Below are 18,114 nucleotides of genomic sequence, written 5' to 3'. Positions count from 1 at the left end.
CCAAACATCTGGCAAATGGATCTGGGGGGGAGTCCGGGTGGCCATCCATGAGGAGAAAGAGCTGGGTGTCATCAGCGTACTGGTGGCAACCCAGCCCATAGCTCCGTACCAGTTGAGCCAGAGGGTGCATAAAGATGTTAAATAATGTAGGAGAGAGCACCGAGCCCTGTGGGACCCCACAAGGGAGCCGGTAAGGGCCCGATACTTCCTCTCCCACGGCTACCCTCTGTGTCCGGTTTTGGAGGAAGGAGCGTATCCAGCGTAACGCTGTACCCCTTATCCCCGTACCGGCAAGGCGGCTCGCTAGCTATAGAAAGGAGTTACCTTCAGAAATATTGGGACACAAATAGAGATGAATGTAGCAGCTTTCTCTAGGTGATGATGGTTTGAGGGGGAAATCACAAGAGAGGTGTTGAGAGCCACCAGATACTTAAGCTTGAGGTTCTGCTTCTTCAAACAATGATGGGAGCTCTTACCGGAGAGTCTCCTTGATTGTGGCCTTTAGCAGTGGCATTTTGGTGAGATCTTTGGCATCAGGGATCCGATCTTTGGGCACCACATTGATAATCTCCTGGTACAAAGCTTCCTGAATCTTCAGGTCCTGGGATAGGTGGTACATGGCCCATGAGAGAGTATTGGATGTCTGAAAAGGCAAAGCAAAACAGTGATGACAGGACTTTTAGGCATCATTTAGGCACCATTTTCAGGCAAGATCCTGGAACTGACAGTCAGCCTTCAAGGACCTAGGCACACCCAACAATCTCTCAAAAGCATATTATGATAATACACATTATCTTTCTAGCTTGTTACATTTTCCCCGTTTCCTAGAATTAAGAATACACTGATACAATTATTATTGCAAACAAGCATGTTTGATCTTTGTAGTCTTACTGTTATGTTATGAATCAGTGAGGTAGCACAGCCTTAGCAGTTACTTGGCTGTGAGACACCCAAGTTTAAATGCTCATTCTAGTATTTCCATGGGTGGTGTTCCCGTGAACATCTGCTCAGCCTTCTTCATAAAGTTAACACCTTGGCTTTGAGATTTTTGAAGACTGGATGACATACAAATATAGCAAGTAAATAAAGATGACACACAAAGATGGCATTTAAGGGTTTGTAAATTATTCATTGATTAATTTAATTTAAATAAATCACAGAGTTGCCAACTGGGCTGTAGAAAAAAAAGTTCTGTCCTTTTAGTAGAGTTTAATGGGATATCTTTTGCCAAGTGAAATAATTTACCTTCCTACAATAAGGGCTTCAACTGACCATTTCCATCCATTAACCCTCTACTGAAGAGACAGGATAGTTTCTCCCCCCTGCTGGTACCCATAGTTATCAAAGGCCTAGTGTAAATTTGAGGCACTGGAGTATAGATATGACCTTTCCGTTTATGAAACAAGAGCTGCCACTCTTTGTTAGAAGGAAAATCTATCTTAAATATATTGTTTAATTCCCTCTTAGATGCACTACTAAGACAAAATAGGTGGGGCAAACGAGGAAGGAAAATAGTCTCGGAACCCCCTTTCCTGCTTCCCACAAGGAGGGATGGAGGAAAGAACTCTGCCTGCTACAGTTGCTAACCTCCAGATGTGACCTGCTGATCTCCCAGAATTATAACTGATCTTCAGACTACAAATTTCAGTTCCTCTGGAAAAAATGACTGCTTTAGTTAATGGAGTCTAAGGCATAATACTCTGCTGAGGTCCCTCAACATTTTGGGTTAGGAAATTTCTGGCAATTTTGAGAGTAGAACCTAGAGAGGTTGGGTAGTGGAGAACCTTAGAGGGGTGTAATGCCATGGAGTCCACCTTCCAAGGTAGCCATTTTCTCCAGAGGAATTGCTATCTGTTGTCTGCAGACCGGGCTGAAGAGATCTTCAGCCACTACCTGGAGGCTGGCAACCCCATATCAAGCCCCATTCATGGGTCTCCACAGGAATTCCCCAACCCTGAGTGACCAAACCTACATGAGGTTCTGCTAGGTTGGCACATCTATTGGTTTGGCTGATCCCAAGTGTGAGGGGAAGCCATCAGTCAACTCCAGGAGAACTCCCAGTGGCCATCATGGCCAATCCATCCCTGCAAGACAATTAGGGTTGCCAGGTGTCCCTCCCCCCAGCCACTGTGGGGAAGTAGAGATGCCAGATCCAGGTTGGGAAATTCCTGGAGATGTGGACTATTGAAAGGTTGTCACTTGGAGGAGGGCAGGATGCTGTTCCCATTGGCTGCAGAGAAAAGTACACACAGTAATGGGTTTAAACTACAAGTACAATGATATAGGCTAGATATCAGGGGGGAAATATCACAGTCAGAGTAGTTCAGCAGTGGAATAGGCTGCCTAAGGAGGTGGTGAGCTCCCCCTCACTGGCAGTCTTCGAGCAAAGATTGGATACACACTTTTCTTGGATGCTTTAGGATGCTTTGGGCTGATCCTGCGTTGAGCAGGGGGTTGGACTAGATGGCCTGTATGGCCCCTTCCAACTCTATGATTCTATGAAATCCAAGATTATGTGGATCAGTGTGATCTCCTGCTTCTCCAGCATGAGTCTGGACTAGCAAGTCATGTCTCCCTAATGACAGCTTCATGTTATGTGGGAGTGCAAATCAGACAGCTAAGATATCATGTCCTACCGTATCTATGCCAGCCAGCAGTAACTCAGCGATGCTGCCATAAATCTCTTTTTGGCTAAGTTTCCCAGTAGACAGTAGGTAGGTTAGGTAGCCTGAGACTTCCTCTCCTTGGTCCAGATGCTTTTCTAACACCATCATCTTCTGATCAATCAATTTCTTACCTAGGGCAATGAGAGACACCATATGTAGTCATGAGCAACTGTTGCCATGGGTGCTGAGGACCTTCCATGACAATGTTTTTCACAAGGGTAGAGAATCCCTCACACATTTAGAATTGTTTCCTTTACCATTTTGGACATTGTGAGGAAACTTATAGCGATATCAAATTATCCCCCCTCCAAAGTTGAGGAAGATCCCAGCTCTTCAAACAATGTTGGACTAATTCTGACGAAACGCCCAATAAACTATGATCCACTTTGCCTCTCCACCTTGTACGTACCAAAGGCAAAGATTGTGTCCCAGCCGTGTAAGTAGCGATTCCAATAGGGCAACACTTCCCGGGTCCACTTGGGCAGGAGAGTGGCAAAAACAGAATTCTTCAGGGTGTCTCCAATAGCATCAATAAAATGCTGTGTCTCAGCAGGGATCTGCTTCTCCAGACAGCCAATACGGGTCTCAAACAGAATGTAGGAGATGCCTAGAAGTGGAAAGCACAGATGCAATGTCCAGAAGAACTATCCCTCTATGCTGTCACATGGTGACCACCACAGGGAAGCAAAATATCATAATGGGGGAGAGAAGGGAACATGAGGAGGGAGAGCTGGTGAGGTCAAGCTGTGTGGGAGATAGGACTGGAGTACAGGGGGAAATTAGATGGCTTAATTATTGCAAGATGTTGTGGTTGTACTTGGGAATCTGGACTGAATGTGCCAATACTGGGTTGTTGGAATGGATGGTTAGCAGGAAATATGCCGTACACAAGTTAGATAACTTCCCAGAATAGGGAAAGTAATTTCCACTGGATGTATCATTTTAAAAGAAGAGCTGTTTTTTGGTACCCCACTTTCTACTACCTGAAGGAGCCTCAAAGTGGCATACAATCACCTACCATTCCTCTCACCACAACAGGACTCTGTGAGGCAAGTGAGAGCTGTGACTGGTCTAAGGTCACCCAGCTGGCTGCATGTGGAGGAATGGGGAATCAAACCTGGTTTTCCAGATTACAGGCTACCACTAACCTGGCTCTCATTTATTAAAAAGTGAAACATGGTACAGGATAAACGACTATCCATTACCCTTATTTCAGACACAAGAGATGGTTCTGTATTTTTTAGTGGGAAACTCTTCATGTCAGGAAGACTAAACTTGTACCCTTGTACCCTTCAGTCTGGTTCACTGAAGAGAGCCTGATTAGCAAAGAACATATTAGGAGGCTTTTTCTGTACGAGTCCTAATGAACAGCACAGCTTCTCTGTGCATTCCATATAAACTACCCAAGTCCCCGTGGTCCTATAGCCTACAGAACCTGGTGTGATGCAGCAGAGAGTATCTGAGAGATAAGCAGGATAGTATGCCTCCTTAGTTAAGGAGCACACTAGCAGTACAACTGTAAACAGTCCAAGCCCACGGACTTCAGTGTATTTAAGAAGGCATAACTCTATTTAGGATTACACTATCCTACAGTATTTCATATTTTTATCCCATCTTCCTCTAAGGCGCTCAGGGTGGTCGGCTCCTCCATTTCATCCTGTGACATAGGCCAGGCTGAGAAAGAGTAATTAGCATAAGGCCATCCAGTAGTACTGTCCCTCAACCAAATCTTATCTTTAACCTCCCTGTGACGGGGCCAGCCTGTTCCCGCCACCGATAGAACGCCCCAGGTCGCGCCTGACTTGCCGCAGTGCCCCAGCCCCTGGGAAGCCTTCGCCCTGTGAAGGCTTCCCCGGGGAGCGGGGGCCTAGCGCCCATTTTATTCCTGGATAAAATAGGCTTTATTTCTAGTTTTGAAAATAAAATGAGAAGAAAATCCTTGTATACTTTCCCATGGCTCAGTTTCAGGGTAGACGTTTCTTCCTGCAAACTTGTCTTTTTAAAAAACATTTTGCTCAATTATTTAGAAATAGGTTCTCCCCTCCTCATTGCTGTCTCTCATTTGGAAACAACTCTTGGACAGTGTTATAAACCCTCCCTCCTACTCTGTCTTTAAAAAAAAAAACACCCAACCAATCAGGACAAATGAAACCCTAAACCCTCTGAAGCAAGTTTTTTTAGTTGTCTGCTGGCACTTTGTCGGACTGGAGTCTGAGACTGAGTGCAAGCATACTATTAAATCCCTCATGCCTTCTTGGCTGTAGATATTAGTACTGGCCTAACATGGCTGTGTAGGATAAATTGATTACAATAGTTAACTTCCAGGCTGTGGGATCAGACGTTTGTGGGCAGAACTTTCCCAAGATGGGGTTGTTTTGTTTTATTTTGTTTTCCTTCAGTTTAATTTAGTTTAAGTTTCAATATTTTTTATTTATCTTGGTTTTAACTTCCTCTCTTCTTTGTTTTAGAGAAGTTTTACTTAGGGTTTTACTTTTACATATATCCTCCCATGTAGTATGTAAACCGCCCTGAGCCATATGGAAGGGCGGCATAGAAATCAAACAAACAAACAAACAAACAAACAAACAAATAAATAATAAGTGAGCAGATATGGTGAGTCAGGTGGTGGTGTAGTTGTACCTTGTGAAGTGGCTTTTCTTCCTCCTTTCTTTTCTCCTCCTGTGTTTTACTGGGCTGCATCTCTTTTCACTTTCAACCTCTAGCTTTTAACTTTATTTGGAAGAGACTAACCTTGAGAGGCATGGGCTGCTGAGCCAAGCAAAGCTGAGTGAGATAGGAATCTGGGGAGTTTCTCCCCACTCCCCTTCTCTTGGCAACATCCTTGCTGTTTGTTTGTTATAGGAAGCTTGAGGAAGAGATACCATTTTTAAATCCCTCTGTTTTTACTTAGTTATTAGTTCATTTTATATTTGTCCTCCTTAGACAGGGGTAATGACCTCAGTGTTTCAAAATTTAAAAATAGGTAAGAAAAAGATCCTATATTACTTGCAAATAAATGATACCTGCAAAAGTTGGATGCATTTCTGGAATTGGTGTCAGAACCAGAAACTAGTTCTTCAGTCTTAGGAATGAGTGTCCTGTTTCCAGAAAGGAATGAACCTCAAAATAGTTTTTCTGCTCCAACCACAAATTTAAGTTTTGGATAGTTCACTTTCTTCCAAGGAAGAAAAAGATATTCTGTCACCTTAAAACTTCTTAATTGCAGATATCATAACAAATCTATGATGCTCTTTCTCAGGCTGATGATGTTAGCTCCAAGAGATTAGCTTCAATGTCCACAGGGGATTCATAAATGAAATCTCAGATTGTTAAACTGCTCAAGCATTGAGCTATAGAGCTTTTATTGGTCAAAGGAAAGGAAAGGACAATAAGAAACTGGTCCCTGCTTTCCCTCCAAACACCTTGAAAGCCAGTGTGGTGTAATCAGGAGAACCATGTTTGATTCCCCATTCCTCCTCCATAAGCAGCCAGCTGGTTGACCTTGGGCCATTCACAGTTCTCTCAGAGTTCTCTCAGCCTCACCTAACCCACTGGGTGTCTGTTGTGGGGAGAGGAAGATAAGGTGGTTGTAAGTTGCTTTGAGACTCCTTTGGATAGCAAAGTGAGATACAAAAACCCAGCTCTTCTCTCTCACATTGTTGTTGCTGTTAGGTGCGAAGTCGTGTCTGACCCATTGCGACCCTATGGACAATGATCCTCCAGGCCCTCCTGTCCTCTACCATTCCCTGGAGTCCATTTAAGTTTGCACCTACTGCTTCAGGGACTCCATCCAGCCACCTCATTCTCTGTTATCCCCTTCTTCTTTTGCCCTCAATCGCTCCCAGCATTAGGCTCTTCTCCAGGGAGTCCTTCCTTCTCATGAGGTGGCCAAAGTATTTGAGTTTCATCTTCAGGATCTGGCCTTCTAAGGAGCGGGCAGGGCTGATCTCCTCTAGGACTGACCAGTTTGTTCGCCTTGCAGTCCAAGGGACTCGCAAGAGTCTTCTCCAACACCAGAGTTCAAAAGCCTCAATTCTTTGACGCTCGGCCTTCCTTATGGTCCAACTTTCACAGCCATACATTGCAACTGCGAATACCATAGCCTTGACTAAACGCACTTTTGTTGGCAGGGTGATGTCTCTGCTTTTTAAGATGCTGTCTAGATTTGCCATAGCTTTCCTACCCAGGAGCAAGCATCTTTTAATTTCTTTGCTGCAGTCCCCATCTGCAGTGATCCTGGAGCCCAGGAAAAGAAAATCTGTCACTACCTCCATTTCTTCCCTAACTATTTGCCAGGAATTGAGAGGGTCGGATGCCATGATCTTCGTTTTCTTAATGTTGAGTTTCAAGCCAACTTTTGCACTCTCCTCCTTCACCCGCATCAACAGGCTCTTTAGTTCCTCTCTCACATACGCACTCCAATTGTGTGTTGGGGGCAACATTTTCTGCCTCTATTACTTGCATTGAAGGGACTCCTCCCAAGCCACTGTGGGGCCCCAGCTGCGAGATCTCACATGGATGAGGATCATGCTTGTGCCTGCTGGTGATCTGCTCATGCTTCATCTTTGCAACAGACACACCATGAGAGCCATGGACTCTCACTGAAAGGAAAGCCTTTATTGTGCAGGGGTCCCCAGTCTTGTGGCACTTTTGGGATTCTGGGAATGGACTCTCAGAATGTCACTACCACAAAATTTTCTGCCACAAGGGCCAGGGCCAGTCACAAAATGGCTGCCATGGAATACTGGGGCCAAAAGTGGGACAATCTGGTTGCTAAACACAAAATGCTAGGAGGTTATGAGCTAAGCATCCTCCTAGGGGGAAGGCATTTGTATAGCAATGAATATTCCTTGCTTCCCCAAAGGTAATATCCTTTTTATTCTGAAGGATCTCCTGCAACAGTGAGGGCAGGAAAGACAGGACTGGCTATTTGCCTTGGGGAAGAAATTGCTTGGGGATGTAGAAAATGAGTACCAAAACCCCCATTGGTGAGTGCCATGGGATGCATAGATATTGCGTTGGGGATCATATCCTTATAGTTCCTCTACATATTATGGAAATGGACATCTGGGCAGTCCTGTCCCAGTGCTCTCCGGGTGCTGTCCCAGACAGGAACCACCTGTCCAGGTGCTGTTGCTTCCCGTCCAGCGGGGCACGACCGGATTGGGCTGGCCCCTGCAGCGCCCGCCTCCTGGAGCCCTGCACCCAGCCTTGCTGCCAGAAGCTTTCTGGCCAGCAAGGAGGGTACATCCACAGCTCCCAGGTAGCTCTGTCCCGGGGGGGATTGGCGGGCCAGCAGGGGCGGTGCTCTTTCTCTCACCGGCAGTGGGACAGGACTTTGCAACCCAAAGGGAAGCGGCCGCGCCAAAGGGGGGGGGGGAAATTCGCTTCCCTTTGGGCTGTAAAGCCCTGTTGCTGCCTCAGAGAGGTGCTGAGAGGGCTTTGGGAGCCGAAGGGAGCACCCACGGGGTGTGGGGGGGGGAGAGAATTTCCTTCCCTTCAGCCCCCCAAGCCCTCTCGCTGCCTTTCCTGACCAAAGGGAAGCCTTTCAAACCCCATTTTTTAAATGGGCTTTGATGCTAGGGTTACATGATAATTCACCACACACCTTCTAAGGCAAATCGGTAAAGTATTTGGGCCACATCTTGGATCATCACCCCAGAGGGGCTTTTCCCCCTCACATCTTCCAGATGCACCATTAGGTCAGACACCACCTCATTGATGACATCGGCATACAGCACAGCTTCTGAAGGTTTGAGCATCCTCTTGTTCAGTACCTGCCGCAGGCGATGCCACCGTTCCCCTTCCCTACGAATGAGAGCGAGAAAGAGTTGGACAGGGGAGAACAACAGACAGCTCCTGACATCCGGGCAAATGTATCCATTCCATTGGGCACTGATTCTCAGTCTGCCAGCATCCACCCTTGACTCAGCAGTCAAATGAACCCAACTGTGTTTAGACAGCCCAGAGAATGAGAGGGCTGCAATCCAACTTTAGACGGCCCTCCAACCCACACTTACAACAATTTGTAGTAATTGGCCAAAATTCCTTCAAAGCTCTTGTTGAGCTCCTTTTCATTTATCCAGGTGATCAAAAAATGAACAAGGCAGCTCTATATTGCAGCACTCAAACTGTAAAAAATGGAAATGGAGGCATGATGCATCAAGGAGATCCTTCCTTCTCTGTCCCCTAGGGCCTGTCTCAAAAGGGCCTGACTGGGGATCAGACCAGACTAAAACACAATCTTCCTCAGCATTCTTCAAAATGCAAGGACCAAGCTTTGGAGGACCACAAATTGAACAGAGACTGTAATACCCTTTGCCATTGTAAAACTTTCTTCCTCACCACTGTTACTGCTTGTCCCATAGGGCAGTGATCCCCAACCTTTTTATCACTGGGGACCGGTCAACGCTTGACAATTCTACTGAGGCCGGGTGTGGGGGGGTAGTCTTTTGCTGAGGGATGTCGCAGCTGCTGCCTGAGCCCCTGCTCCACTTGCTTTCCCGCCAGTGCCCCTGACTTCCCACCTCCCACTGGGGGATGCTGCCAGCAGGAGCTGTGCAGTGCCATGCTGAGGGGGAGCCCCAACCATGGCAGCTGCTGGAGAGCACCAAAGATGAGCCAGTGGCAGAGTGGCAGGGCAGCCCCCGAGGCAGCAGCCGGGAAGGAGGACGAGGAGGAGCCGCAGTCCGGTACTGCCTGATCCACGGACCGGTCCCGGGGGTTGGGGACCTCTGCCATAGGGAATCATATACAAGTATCTGTTTGTTTTTTTCCTTCCCAGTGACTTAAGTATTTTCCAGATGGGGTTAGACTTGTATAGTTTCTCTGCTGCTGCTGTAGTTGCTGAAATAACAGAGCATAAGCAGGACCTCAAACATTCATATTCTATTCTCCCACCCATATGTCATCCATGCAGTCTTTGCATTGATGGAAAAGATTGGAGAAAAGCTAGGGGAAACCCGGAATGCTGTGCAGAAGGAGGAACCCCCACCTCCACATTCCCCAACAGCATGGAACTTGGAACATATAAATCATACATACATTTTTAAAATAAGTGCAAAGTTGCTTTAGGGAGGTGTTATCAGCACTGGCCAATAGATGCCTACAACACATGGCCTTCCCCCAGCTTGCTGGAAATTTGCAGCAAACCCTGCTGTGTTTGTCTCCTGTCTGAAGACCAGAGAGTTAGATTCTAAATTACAATACATACATACTTACATCACATTACAGTCCCATTCTCCCAAATGAAATGAAGAGGGGATTCTAAGGAATATAGATATAAGAGTTGAATAAGGTTACCCTATGTAGTGAGATAAGAAACCAATATCCTAATTTAATTTATTACTACAACACTCAAAACAATGGAATCCCCAGGACTCCACAAGGATATTGATTTCTTAATTTAGAATCTAACTCTGGTCTTCGGACAGGAGAACAAACACAGCAGGGCTTGTCATTTGTGGGGATGTTTCTGTGCTTGGGTGGAGACAGATAGGACTAGCAACAAGTCTCTTTTAATTAGTTCTTTCCACAACTCGGAAAGCATCTGACATTAATCACCAACCTTAACATTTTATTCCCGTTATGTGTTTGTCAATGACAATTGAACCCAATGGACTGATTTTATTTTAGCAAGGAACTATCCAGTCTTCATTATCATGCTGCATGTTTGTTGTTATGCTGTTTATTAATTTACTACTAATTTATTCTCTCCTTATTATATCTGTACACCTATGATTCTTGTTCCATTATCTGAGGAAGTGTGCATGCACACAAAAGCTCACACCTTAAATAAAATTTTGTTGGTCTTAAAGGTGCCTTTGGACTCAAATTTTGTTCAGCTCTGAAGAACGTCAGTTCATGCCCTATAACTGCAACTTTTCATTTCCTCCAGAATTCCAGGCCAGATGGACTCAGCATTGCTATAGTTTCTTTGGCATATGAAACTTACTGTAAAGATCAGCAGCTGGAGGCTCCTGTGCCAAGTCTGGCTTTTTGGAAGGCCATGCCTGCCCTCCCAGCTGCTACAAAAGGAGGTATGAGCAGTGGCTGCAGGAAAGTGGTGGGACACGTTGTGGGATGGGAATCTGGATCCCCTTCTGAAAGTGGCTGTAGGCCAGGGACCTATAGGCACCTATGGATTATTCCCAGGTGCTCCGATTATGATCTTTTATTTTTATTTTTCACTAGAGAGGATGAGTAACTCCTGTGGCAGTTCTATTTTCCTGGCCTTTGTACTCTATGGTTGAAGGCCAATAGCTTTGAAAGTTGGATGGTCCTATATGTGGAGTATAATGATAAGAATTCTTAGGCAAAGGTGTGTTGGTAGTTTAAATTGGACATTAGGGTTGCCAATTGCCTGGAGGAAGAAATGTCCTGTCCTTTTAACAGAGACGTTATTTACCTGTATGCCATGAAAAAGCTTTAGCTGCCCATTTCCACACACTAAACCTTTATTCAAACGCCAGAACATTGTTCTTCAGGGCTGTTGGCAACCCTGCAGAATATTTATTATAATTACCTGCACATGATAAAAGTTAATAACATTGATAAAATCTCAGTTGTCTATACTAGTAATACAGCAAGTACAGAATCAATATTAACACATGGGTGTGATTACTTGATACCTCCCTCTCCATGGAGGAACAGGACAGCAGAGTAGCACAGCTGGCACACCCACACCTGCTAGCACCCTACCTGGCCCTAGAACACCTAGTTAAAGTTATCCAGGTGGTCACTTGTAGACTGAATTTCTCCTACTCGCTCTATGCGGGCCTACTTTTATCCCTGATCCGGAAACTACAACTGGTACAGAATGCAGCAGCCAGGGATACCTTGGAGGGCCCACATCTGGCCCTTACTCCAACAGCTGCACTGGCTACCAGGATCAGGCTTCTGGCCTTCAAGGCCATATGCAGTCTGAGCCCCGAGTCTCTCTATTTATGCCCCCCAGGGCGCACCACATTCTGTAAATGTCAAGAAGCTGGTGATCCTTGGTCCCAGGGAAGCTCATTTGGCCGCAACCAGGCTTTCTCTATACTGCCCCCCACTTGGTGGACTGAGCTCCCACAAGAGATCAGGGCCCTGGCAGAGTTAAAACAATTTTGCAAGGCCTGCAAAATGGAGCTCACCTCCAAACCTTTGGTCGAGGCCAATGAACCAACTCCACGAACCAGAGGCCCCTCCCACCACAAACCCACCCTGCAGGGGAAAAGCTGAACCACAGTGCAGTCAATAATAATAAGACAGTTGTTGTGTACAAGGTCACAATATTCTATTAAAAATTAAATGTTCCACTGTTAGAAATTATATTTTTAGTAACATTATATGTTCACAATCATTGTTTTTCTTTGTATTGTATCACAAACTTCAATGTAACCTGCCCTGAGCCATAAGGGAGGGTGGTATATAAATAAAACAAAACAAACAAATATGAGGACCAAACCCAGGCATGTTTCAACCCCTAAGGGGTCATCCTCAGTGGTCACATAAGTTTAAATGCACTCGTACAGTGAAGAAATATATAATAACTAGGGGCAAAGCCCGTTGTCTCCAAGAAAACAACGGGCGCTAGAGCTTGGCAGTGGGAAGAGGAAGGGGAGGAGTTGTCCAGTCTGTAAGGGCATGGGGTTGTCATGTGTGTTGTGTGGGAGGTTGTGGTGGCATGGTGGCAAATGAGGCCATGGGTGTGGAGATATGGGTGTCAAGAACCTGTGGTATGGAATGTTCGTTGATTGTGGGAGAGGACTGACCTTTGGGAATTGTGGCATAGTGGTTACAGATGAGCTTTCCAGAGCCATGTCTTCAGATATGTGAAGGGAAAATCCGACTGGAGACTCTTCTTAGGGGAAGATTACAATTCCCCCCAGTTCTGCGTCATTTCCCTTCTTGTGTGAATTAGGCCACATTCACCGAAATGCCCCTCTGCCCTAATACACATGGGGTAGTCACAGTACACAGGTGTCCACCCTGTTCCTTCTGTCTCCCATATTTTCACTGTTGGTAAAATGTTATGTGCCCACATGCTTCTTTCATGGTTGCTCCTTAGAAGAACGGATTTTTGTACCCTATTGCTTACTACCCAAAGGAGTCTCAAAGCGGTTTACAAACACCTTTTCCATTTGTCTCTCCACAATAGTCAACCTGTGAGGTATGTAGGGTTGTGAGAGATCTGAGAGAACTGGGAATGGGCCGCAGTGACCCAGCAGGCCCCAGGTGTCTCAAAGCATTTTCCAGTCGTTTTCCCCTTCTCTCCCCATAGCAGACTCCCCATGAGGTAGGTGGGGTAGCGAGCCTCACAGGGAAGCTGGCAACCCTAAGAGGAAGACTGTCTGTGTACAGCAGTCTTTACCTTAGTAAGGTTTTTAATACTGTTTTATTTGCCAGGCCAAGGTTATTTGCCAGTTGCTATTTCAGTTACTATGTGTCTCCAGACATTTACTTGTTCTCTATTTAGTTTCAGGCTGTAAATATTTATTTAGATCTTCCTGCACTTTCCAGACTCACAGGACTGATGCCCGTCTGTGCCCCAGAATACAAACAGTTGCTGATAAGGGCTGGCCATAACCCATAGGCCAGGAGGGATACTCCTGCACCACTCCCTACCAACTGCAGGCAAAAATGGCTCATTTGAAGGCTGGACTCTGAGGCATTGTACGATTTTGAAGTCCCACCTCCAAACCTCCAGGAATATTTCCAACCCAGGGGTAGCCAACTTCCAGGTGTGGCCTGGAGAGCTCCTGGAATTACAGCTCACCTGCAGAGTATAAAGATCAGCTCCCCAGGCAGAAAGGGCTACTTTGGACAGGGTTGTGGTAGAGAAGAAACATTTAAGGCTTCCAACACAGGTTGTTGTTGAATTGAAAGATTTGAGGCCTACTGCACAGGGTTGCTGTACAGATGAAACAGGAGACAAAAAAACAGTTTCATCTGCAGAATAGCACTGTGCAGTGGCCTCAAATCTGCAGAGAGTTGCAAAGAAGAAAGACACATGGCTTGGCTGTGTCTAACCCCCGGCCAGAGCAGTATTTTAAGTGAGAAGGGGCTTTTCTGTAGCCTCCCTGTCAGGCAACTGTTTGGCAGAAGGGGAAATTCTCTCCCCCCTCAAAAGGAAGGCCCTCAGGCTCCCCTGCGTTGTTCTCTGAAGGAAAATGCCTCCCTCCCCTCAGTCAGGGCCTGTCAGAGGCTCCTTCGCAGCAGGCCTGAAGGGGGGGAGGGGGAGCACTCTGCAGCCTCCTGCCAGCTCTGTCAGGGTTCTGAGGCAATTTACAGTTGGGCATGACAGTTAGGAAAAGAGCCTCTTGTGGCGCAGAGTGGTAAGGCAGCCACCTGAAAGCTTTGCCCATGAGGTTGGGAGTTCGATCCCAGCAGCCGGCTCAAGGTTGACTCAGGCTTCCATCCTTCCGAGGTCGGTAAAATGAGGACCCAGCTTGCTTGCTGGGGGGTAAACGGTCATGACTGGGGAAGGCACTGGCAAACCACCCCGTATTGAGTCTGCCATGAAAACGCTAGAGGGCGTCGCCCCAAGGGTCAGACATGACTCGGTGCTTGCACAGGGGATACCTTTACCTTTACCTATGACAGTTAGGACAGCCTTGGGGCGAAAAGGGCTGGCGCAGCCTGTCCAAGCCTCTGTTCTCACCCCCCTTGGCAGCCCTACTGACCTCCTCTCCCTTTGGTGGTCAGGAGCAGACTGGCAGCCATACTTGGCTGGGTGAATGGAATTTTGGTCTGTCCTGGTGAGGGGCCAATAGGAAGGCACTTTTCACGCCTCCCCATTGGCTGCTTGGCCCTGGATGGACACTTGGAGGGCCCAATCAGGAGCCGCTTCGCGGTTCCTGATTGGGCCCTCTGAGTTTTTATCCTGGACAGGGCCCGCCCTAACTCCTCCCCAGGTGGCCTTACTCTTTTATTTAATAGGACCCTGTCCTGTTTAAAGATAGGGCTGGCTAGGTGGTAAAAAAAATCCTGGGGGAAAAATATGAACATTTATGAAAAACGTCTTTTCCCCCCCAGGATTTTTTTAACCACTTCTGGAAATTAAAGCTTCCTTGCTTGGCTATTGAAGCAAGTACTTAAGTAGGGCTGAAGGTGAATACCGGAGACTCAGCATGGCAGCTGAGCAGAGGTCTCTGCAGCTACAGCTGGTTCTGGGGCAGAGGATTCTGGCTGCAAGGCAAGATGACCCAGTCTCTTTGGATTCTCCCTGGACATGAGGTTGTGTCTTTAAGTGTTCTGGCTGCCATTACCTACCAGATTGGTTACAGGTAAGGTTGCCAGTCTCCAGATGAGCAAGATCAGTTCCCATGGAGAAACTGACTGCTTTGGAAGATGGAGTCTATGGTATTTCCCTTGCTGAGGTCGCTCCCCTAATTCTGCCTTCCTCAGACTCTCCCCCCTCCGCCCGAAATCTCACACCCTAGCTATAGGATCTGAGCTTCATCCTTGTCAGAGCTTTCAGTCTTGCCATGGGGAGGCAGAGCAAGCAACATCATCCAAACAACTTTTTTGTTGTGACATCTGAATCTGGGCAAAACTTTGTCAGAATAACATTTTTAGAGCATTTTTTTTTGTATCTGACAAAGTGAACCTTGACTCCTGAAAACTTATAGCCTGGAAGATGTTGGACTCGAATTTTGTTCTGTTACTATTGACTAAGAAGGCTACCTATGTGAACATTTTTTAAAGAGAAGTGGGCCCATCTTGAAAGGCTCATATCACATAACAAAACTTCTTTACTGGAACAAACGCCGAGAAACCAGTTCAGAAACTATGTGGTATAGGAACTTCCATGATGCCCCCAGAATATCACCCTAACTTCTTTCACCTCCCAATATTTGGAGCTATTCTGTAGCAATTTTAAAAATGTTTTTTTTTCAAAAGCTGAAGTTGTTTTTATACCCTGCTTTTCACTGCCTGAAGGAGTCTGCCTGAAGGGGCTTACATTCGCCTTCCCTTTCCTCCCCCCACAGCAGACACCCTGTGAGGTATATGAGGCTGAGAGAGCCTCTGAAATGACTGCTCATTCAGAACAGCACTATCAGGGCTCCGAGGAGTCCAAGGTCACCAAGCTGGGTGCAGGTGGAGGAGTGCAGAATCACCCCACCTTGCCAGATCAGAAGCCGCCGCTCTTAACCGCTATACCACACTGGCTGGAGGGTGATGGTACATGGTGGCAATTTAAAAACAAAAGCTAGATAGCCTCCCTCAGGGAAGGGGGAGGGACAAGACTGATGCAACTTGCTGATGTTTATGCCTGGAAAGTTGTGCAAGTGGCCACGTTTTCATAATTCAAAACACTCTGTGAGTCAAGCTCCCTTTAGAATGTTGTGTGCCAACTTAGTGGAAAAAATTTACCGACAAGCAGATTCTTGCCCATTATGTGGAAATACATTCCACATAATGGGCATGGTGGCAGCTGGCAAGGGTTGGTGATGAGCCCCGCTCAGTCTGCCACCACCACCACTGCCTGTGGCTGTGCTCTGGCTACTTGGTCAGCTGGTGGCCGTCTTTGGCACCTGGCCCCAGGCCATGACCATGGCAAGGGCCACCACCTCTGGGCCTCCACAGCCTCTGCCACTGGCTGCCTCCCTGCCTCTTATGCCATGCTTGGGGGGGGGCAGGATGGACGGATGTCATGCCCACCACTATTTCCGTTTTTCCGAGAGCACCATAAGATGTGTTTTCACATCAAAAATGAGCCACAAGGTAAATTGGGGCCTGTGTAATTGCGCGGCCATGGAAATAGCTAATTATTTGACACAGAGTTCTGCATCCTGAGAATTCTGCTCATTTGTAGCCCGTAAGTTTTCCAAGACAGCCCTGAAAGCAAACCATGGTTTTAGATAGGCCTGTGTGTATGTATGGCTGAACAATAGCTGCAAAGGACAGTCAGCCATTGCTTCCATGCCATGAATAGTTAAGCCCCTCCTAAGGATACAAGAGGGAAGAAGTTATGCAAATTAAGCGTAACATGCAAATTAAGCAAATTTGCTGAATTTATTCAGGTTTATTCAGGTTGCAGAATTTAGGATTTTTTGGAACTATTTTTTAAAGTGCATGTTGTTCACAGCCTGTGGCTCCCCTAGTTTCTCTGTTATCTAAGCCTTAGAAGAGTTCCATAGCACCAGTCTGGCACAGGAGATCTGGCTTTACACTCACTCAGTGAAGGGGCCATAGGGCAACTCTCGCTTGTCCCGGTGTTCCTTCCAGAGGGCCATGTCGCTCCGGATGGGGTACTTCCCTTCCTGGCGCAACAGCTGTTCTAGTATTTCAGGACTGCCAATATTGATATTATTGTAAGAGCCAAACTTGGATTTCCACATGGGACCATACAGTTGCTTGAAAATGATCTGGAAGAGATAAGTCAGCAGGCTTAGTTATCTTGACTGTGTCAGTAAAAAACAATTCAAATCCAAAACAGAATCAAATTGTACCTTAAAAAACAAATCCTGCATTCATAAATGTAAATAAATGCTCTTTTTAGCTGTGATAGTTGGATTTTCAAATTATTTAGGATATCTGGGCATTACGTTTTCTATTTGTTTTCTATTTAGGAGTTAAAATTATTTTCAAAAATTATTTTAAAATCGGGTCTTTTGACATGAACTGCAGTAGGAGAGTAAAAGAAATGTAGGAAGGAAGTTTTTATATGGTGCAACAGTTCTTCTGCCCTGATTTGTCCTTTAAGGACAGTTTTTTTATTGTCTTGTTTTTATTTGTCTCAAACAGGTCTCTGAAGAAGCTGTATATAATTCAGAAAATAAAACAAATAGTGTAACCCATTAGAATCCTTGGCCAGGATCCTATTTACATTGGAGAATTTGGCACACACCATTCAAACAGTTCTATTGTTGTTAATGCTGTTGCTATTGTTAACTTGATACAGTTACTGAACTTATGTTGTATCTGTCATTTGGTTGTTATGTTCCCTATGAACCATCCTGAGACACAAGGGAGGGCTTCAGCTCTCTGTATGTATGCTGCTTTCATCCACAATTACTAACAGTTCCTCATTAATTATGTACTCTTCCATGTAGTTTGTCAGGCTATTATTTGGAGCTAAAACTTATATAAGGAATGTTTCTTCCCTCCTACAGTGGGGGCTGAAACTGATTTGTGTCCCTTCTTGCCCCATTTGGGGGACAAAGGTAACTTTGTCTTCCTCTATCAGTCCTGCCAGCAGAATAGAGCTTACTGAATCTTAAGTGTTCTCTGATCTCCATGGCTCCTGCCCTGCATACTGTTTCTGTATATGCTCAGACACACTACACACATCTGTGTGGATAGGGGCTCTTTTGCCAAACCCCAAACTCCCATTAAACTATCTTACTAATGGCTTTTGTTACTATAACAACTTTTGGGAGAGACATGATTTCAAATTCCATGAAGTAAACATGGATGATTTACAAGCTTCTATCAGAAGCATTAGAGCCTCTTGTGACGC

At 46.0% G+C, this 18,114-nt stretch overlaps 1 protein-coding gene across 2 annotated transcripts in view; it reads right to left on the bottom strand.

Moving 5' to 3' along the window:
* The window catches only part of LOC143829593 (sterol 26-hydroxylase, mitochondrial-like), a 28,004-nt gene that overhangs the window by 6,165 nt on the left and 3,725 nt on the right, over positions 1-18,114 (bottom strand). For both annotated transcript variants that reach the window (XM_077320755.1, XM_077320756.1), the window contains exons 2-6: positions 16,830-17,020; positions 8,275-8,474; positions 3,076-3,273; positions 2,637-2,797; positions 477-643 (exon numbers count right to left, since the gene is read on the bottom strand). In XM_077320755.1, the coding sequence (XP_077176870.1) occupies positions 477-643; positions 2,637-2,797; positions 3,076-3,273; positions 8,275-8,474; positions 16,830-17,020 (917 nt within the window). The remainder of the gene's footprint in view (positions 1-476; positions 644-2,636; positions 2,798-3,075; positions 3,274-8,274; positions 8,475-16,829; positions 17,021-18,114) is intronic.

Source organism: Paroedura picta, chromosome 2, assembly GCF_049243985.1.
Source record: "Paroedura picta isolate Pp20150507F chromosome 2, Ppicta_v3.0, whole genome shotgun sequence".
NCBI classification, from domain to species: domain Eukaryota; kingdom Metazoa; phylum Chordata; class Lepidosauria; order Squamata; family Gekkonidae; genus Paroedura; species Paroedura picta.
This window is presented reverse-complemented; position numbering and strand designations above follow the sequence as displayed.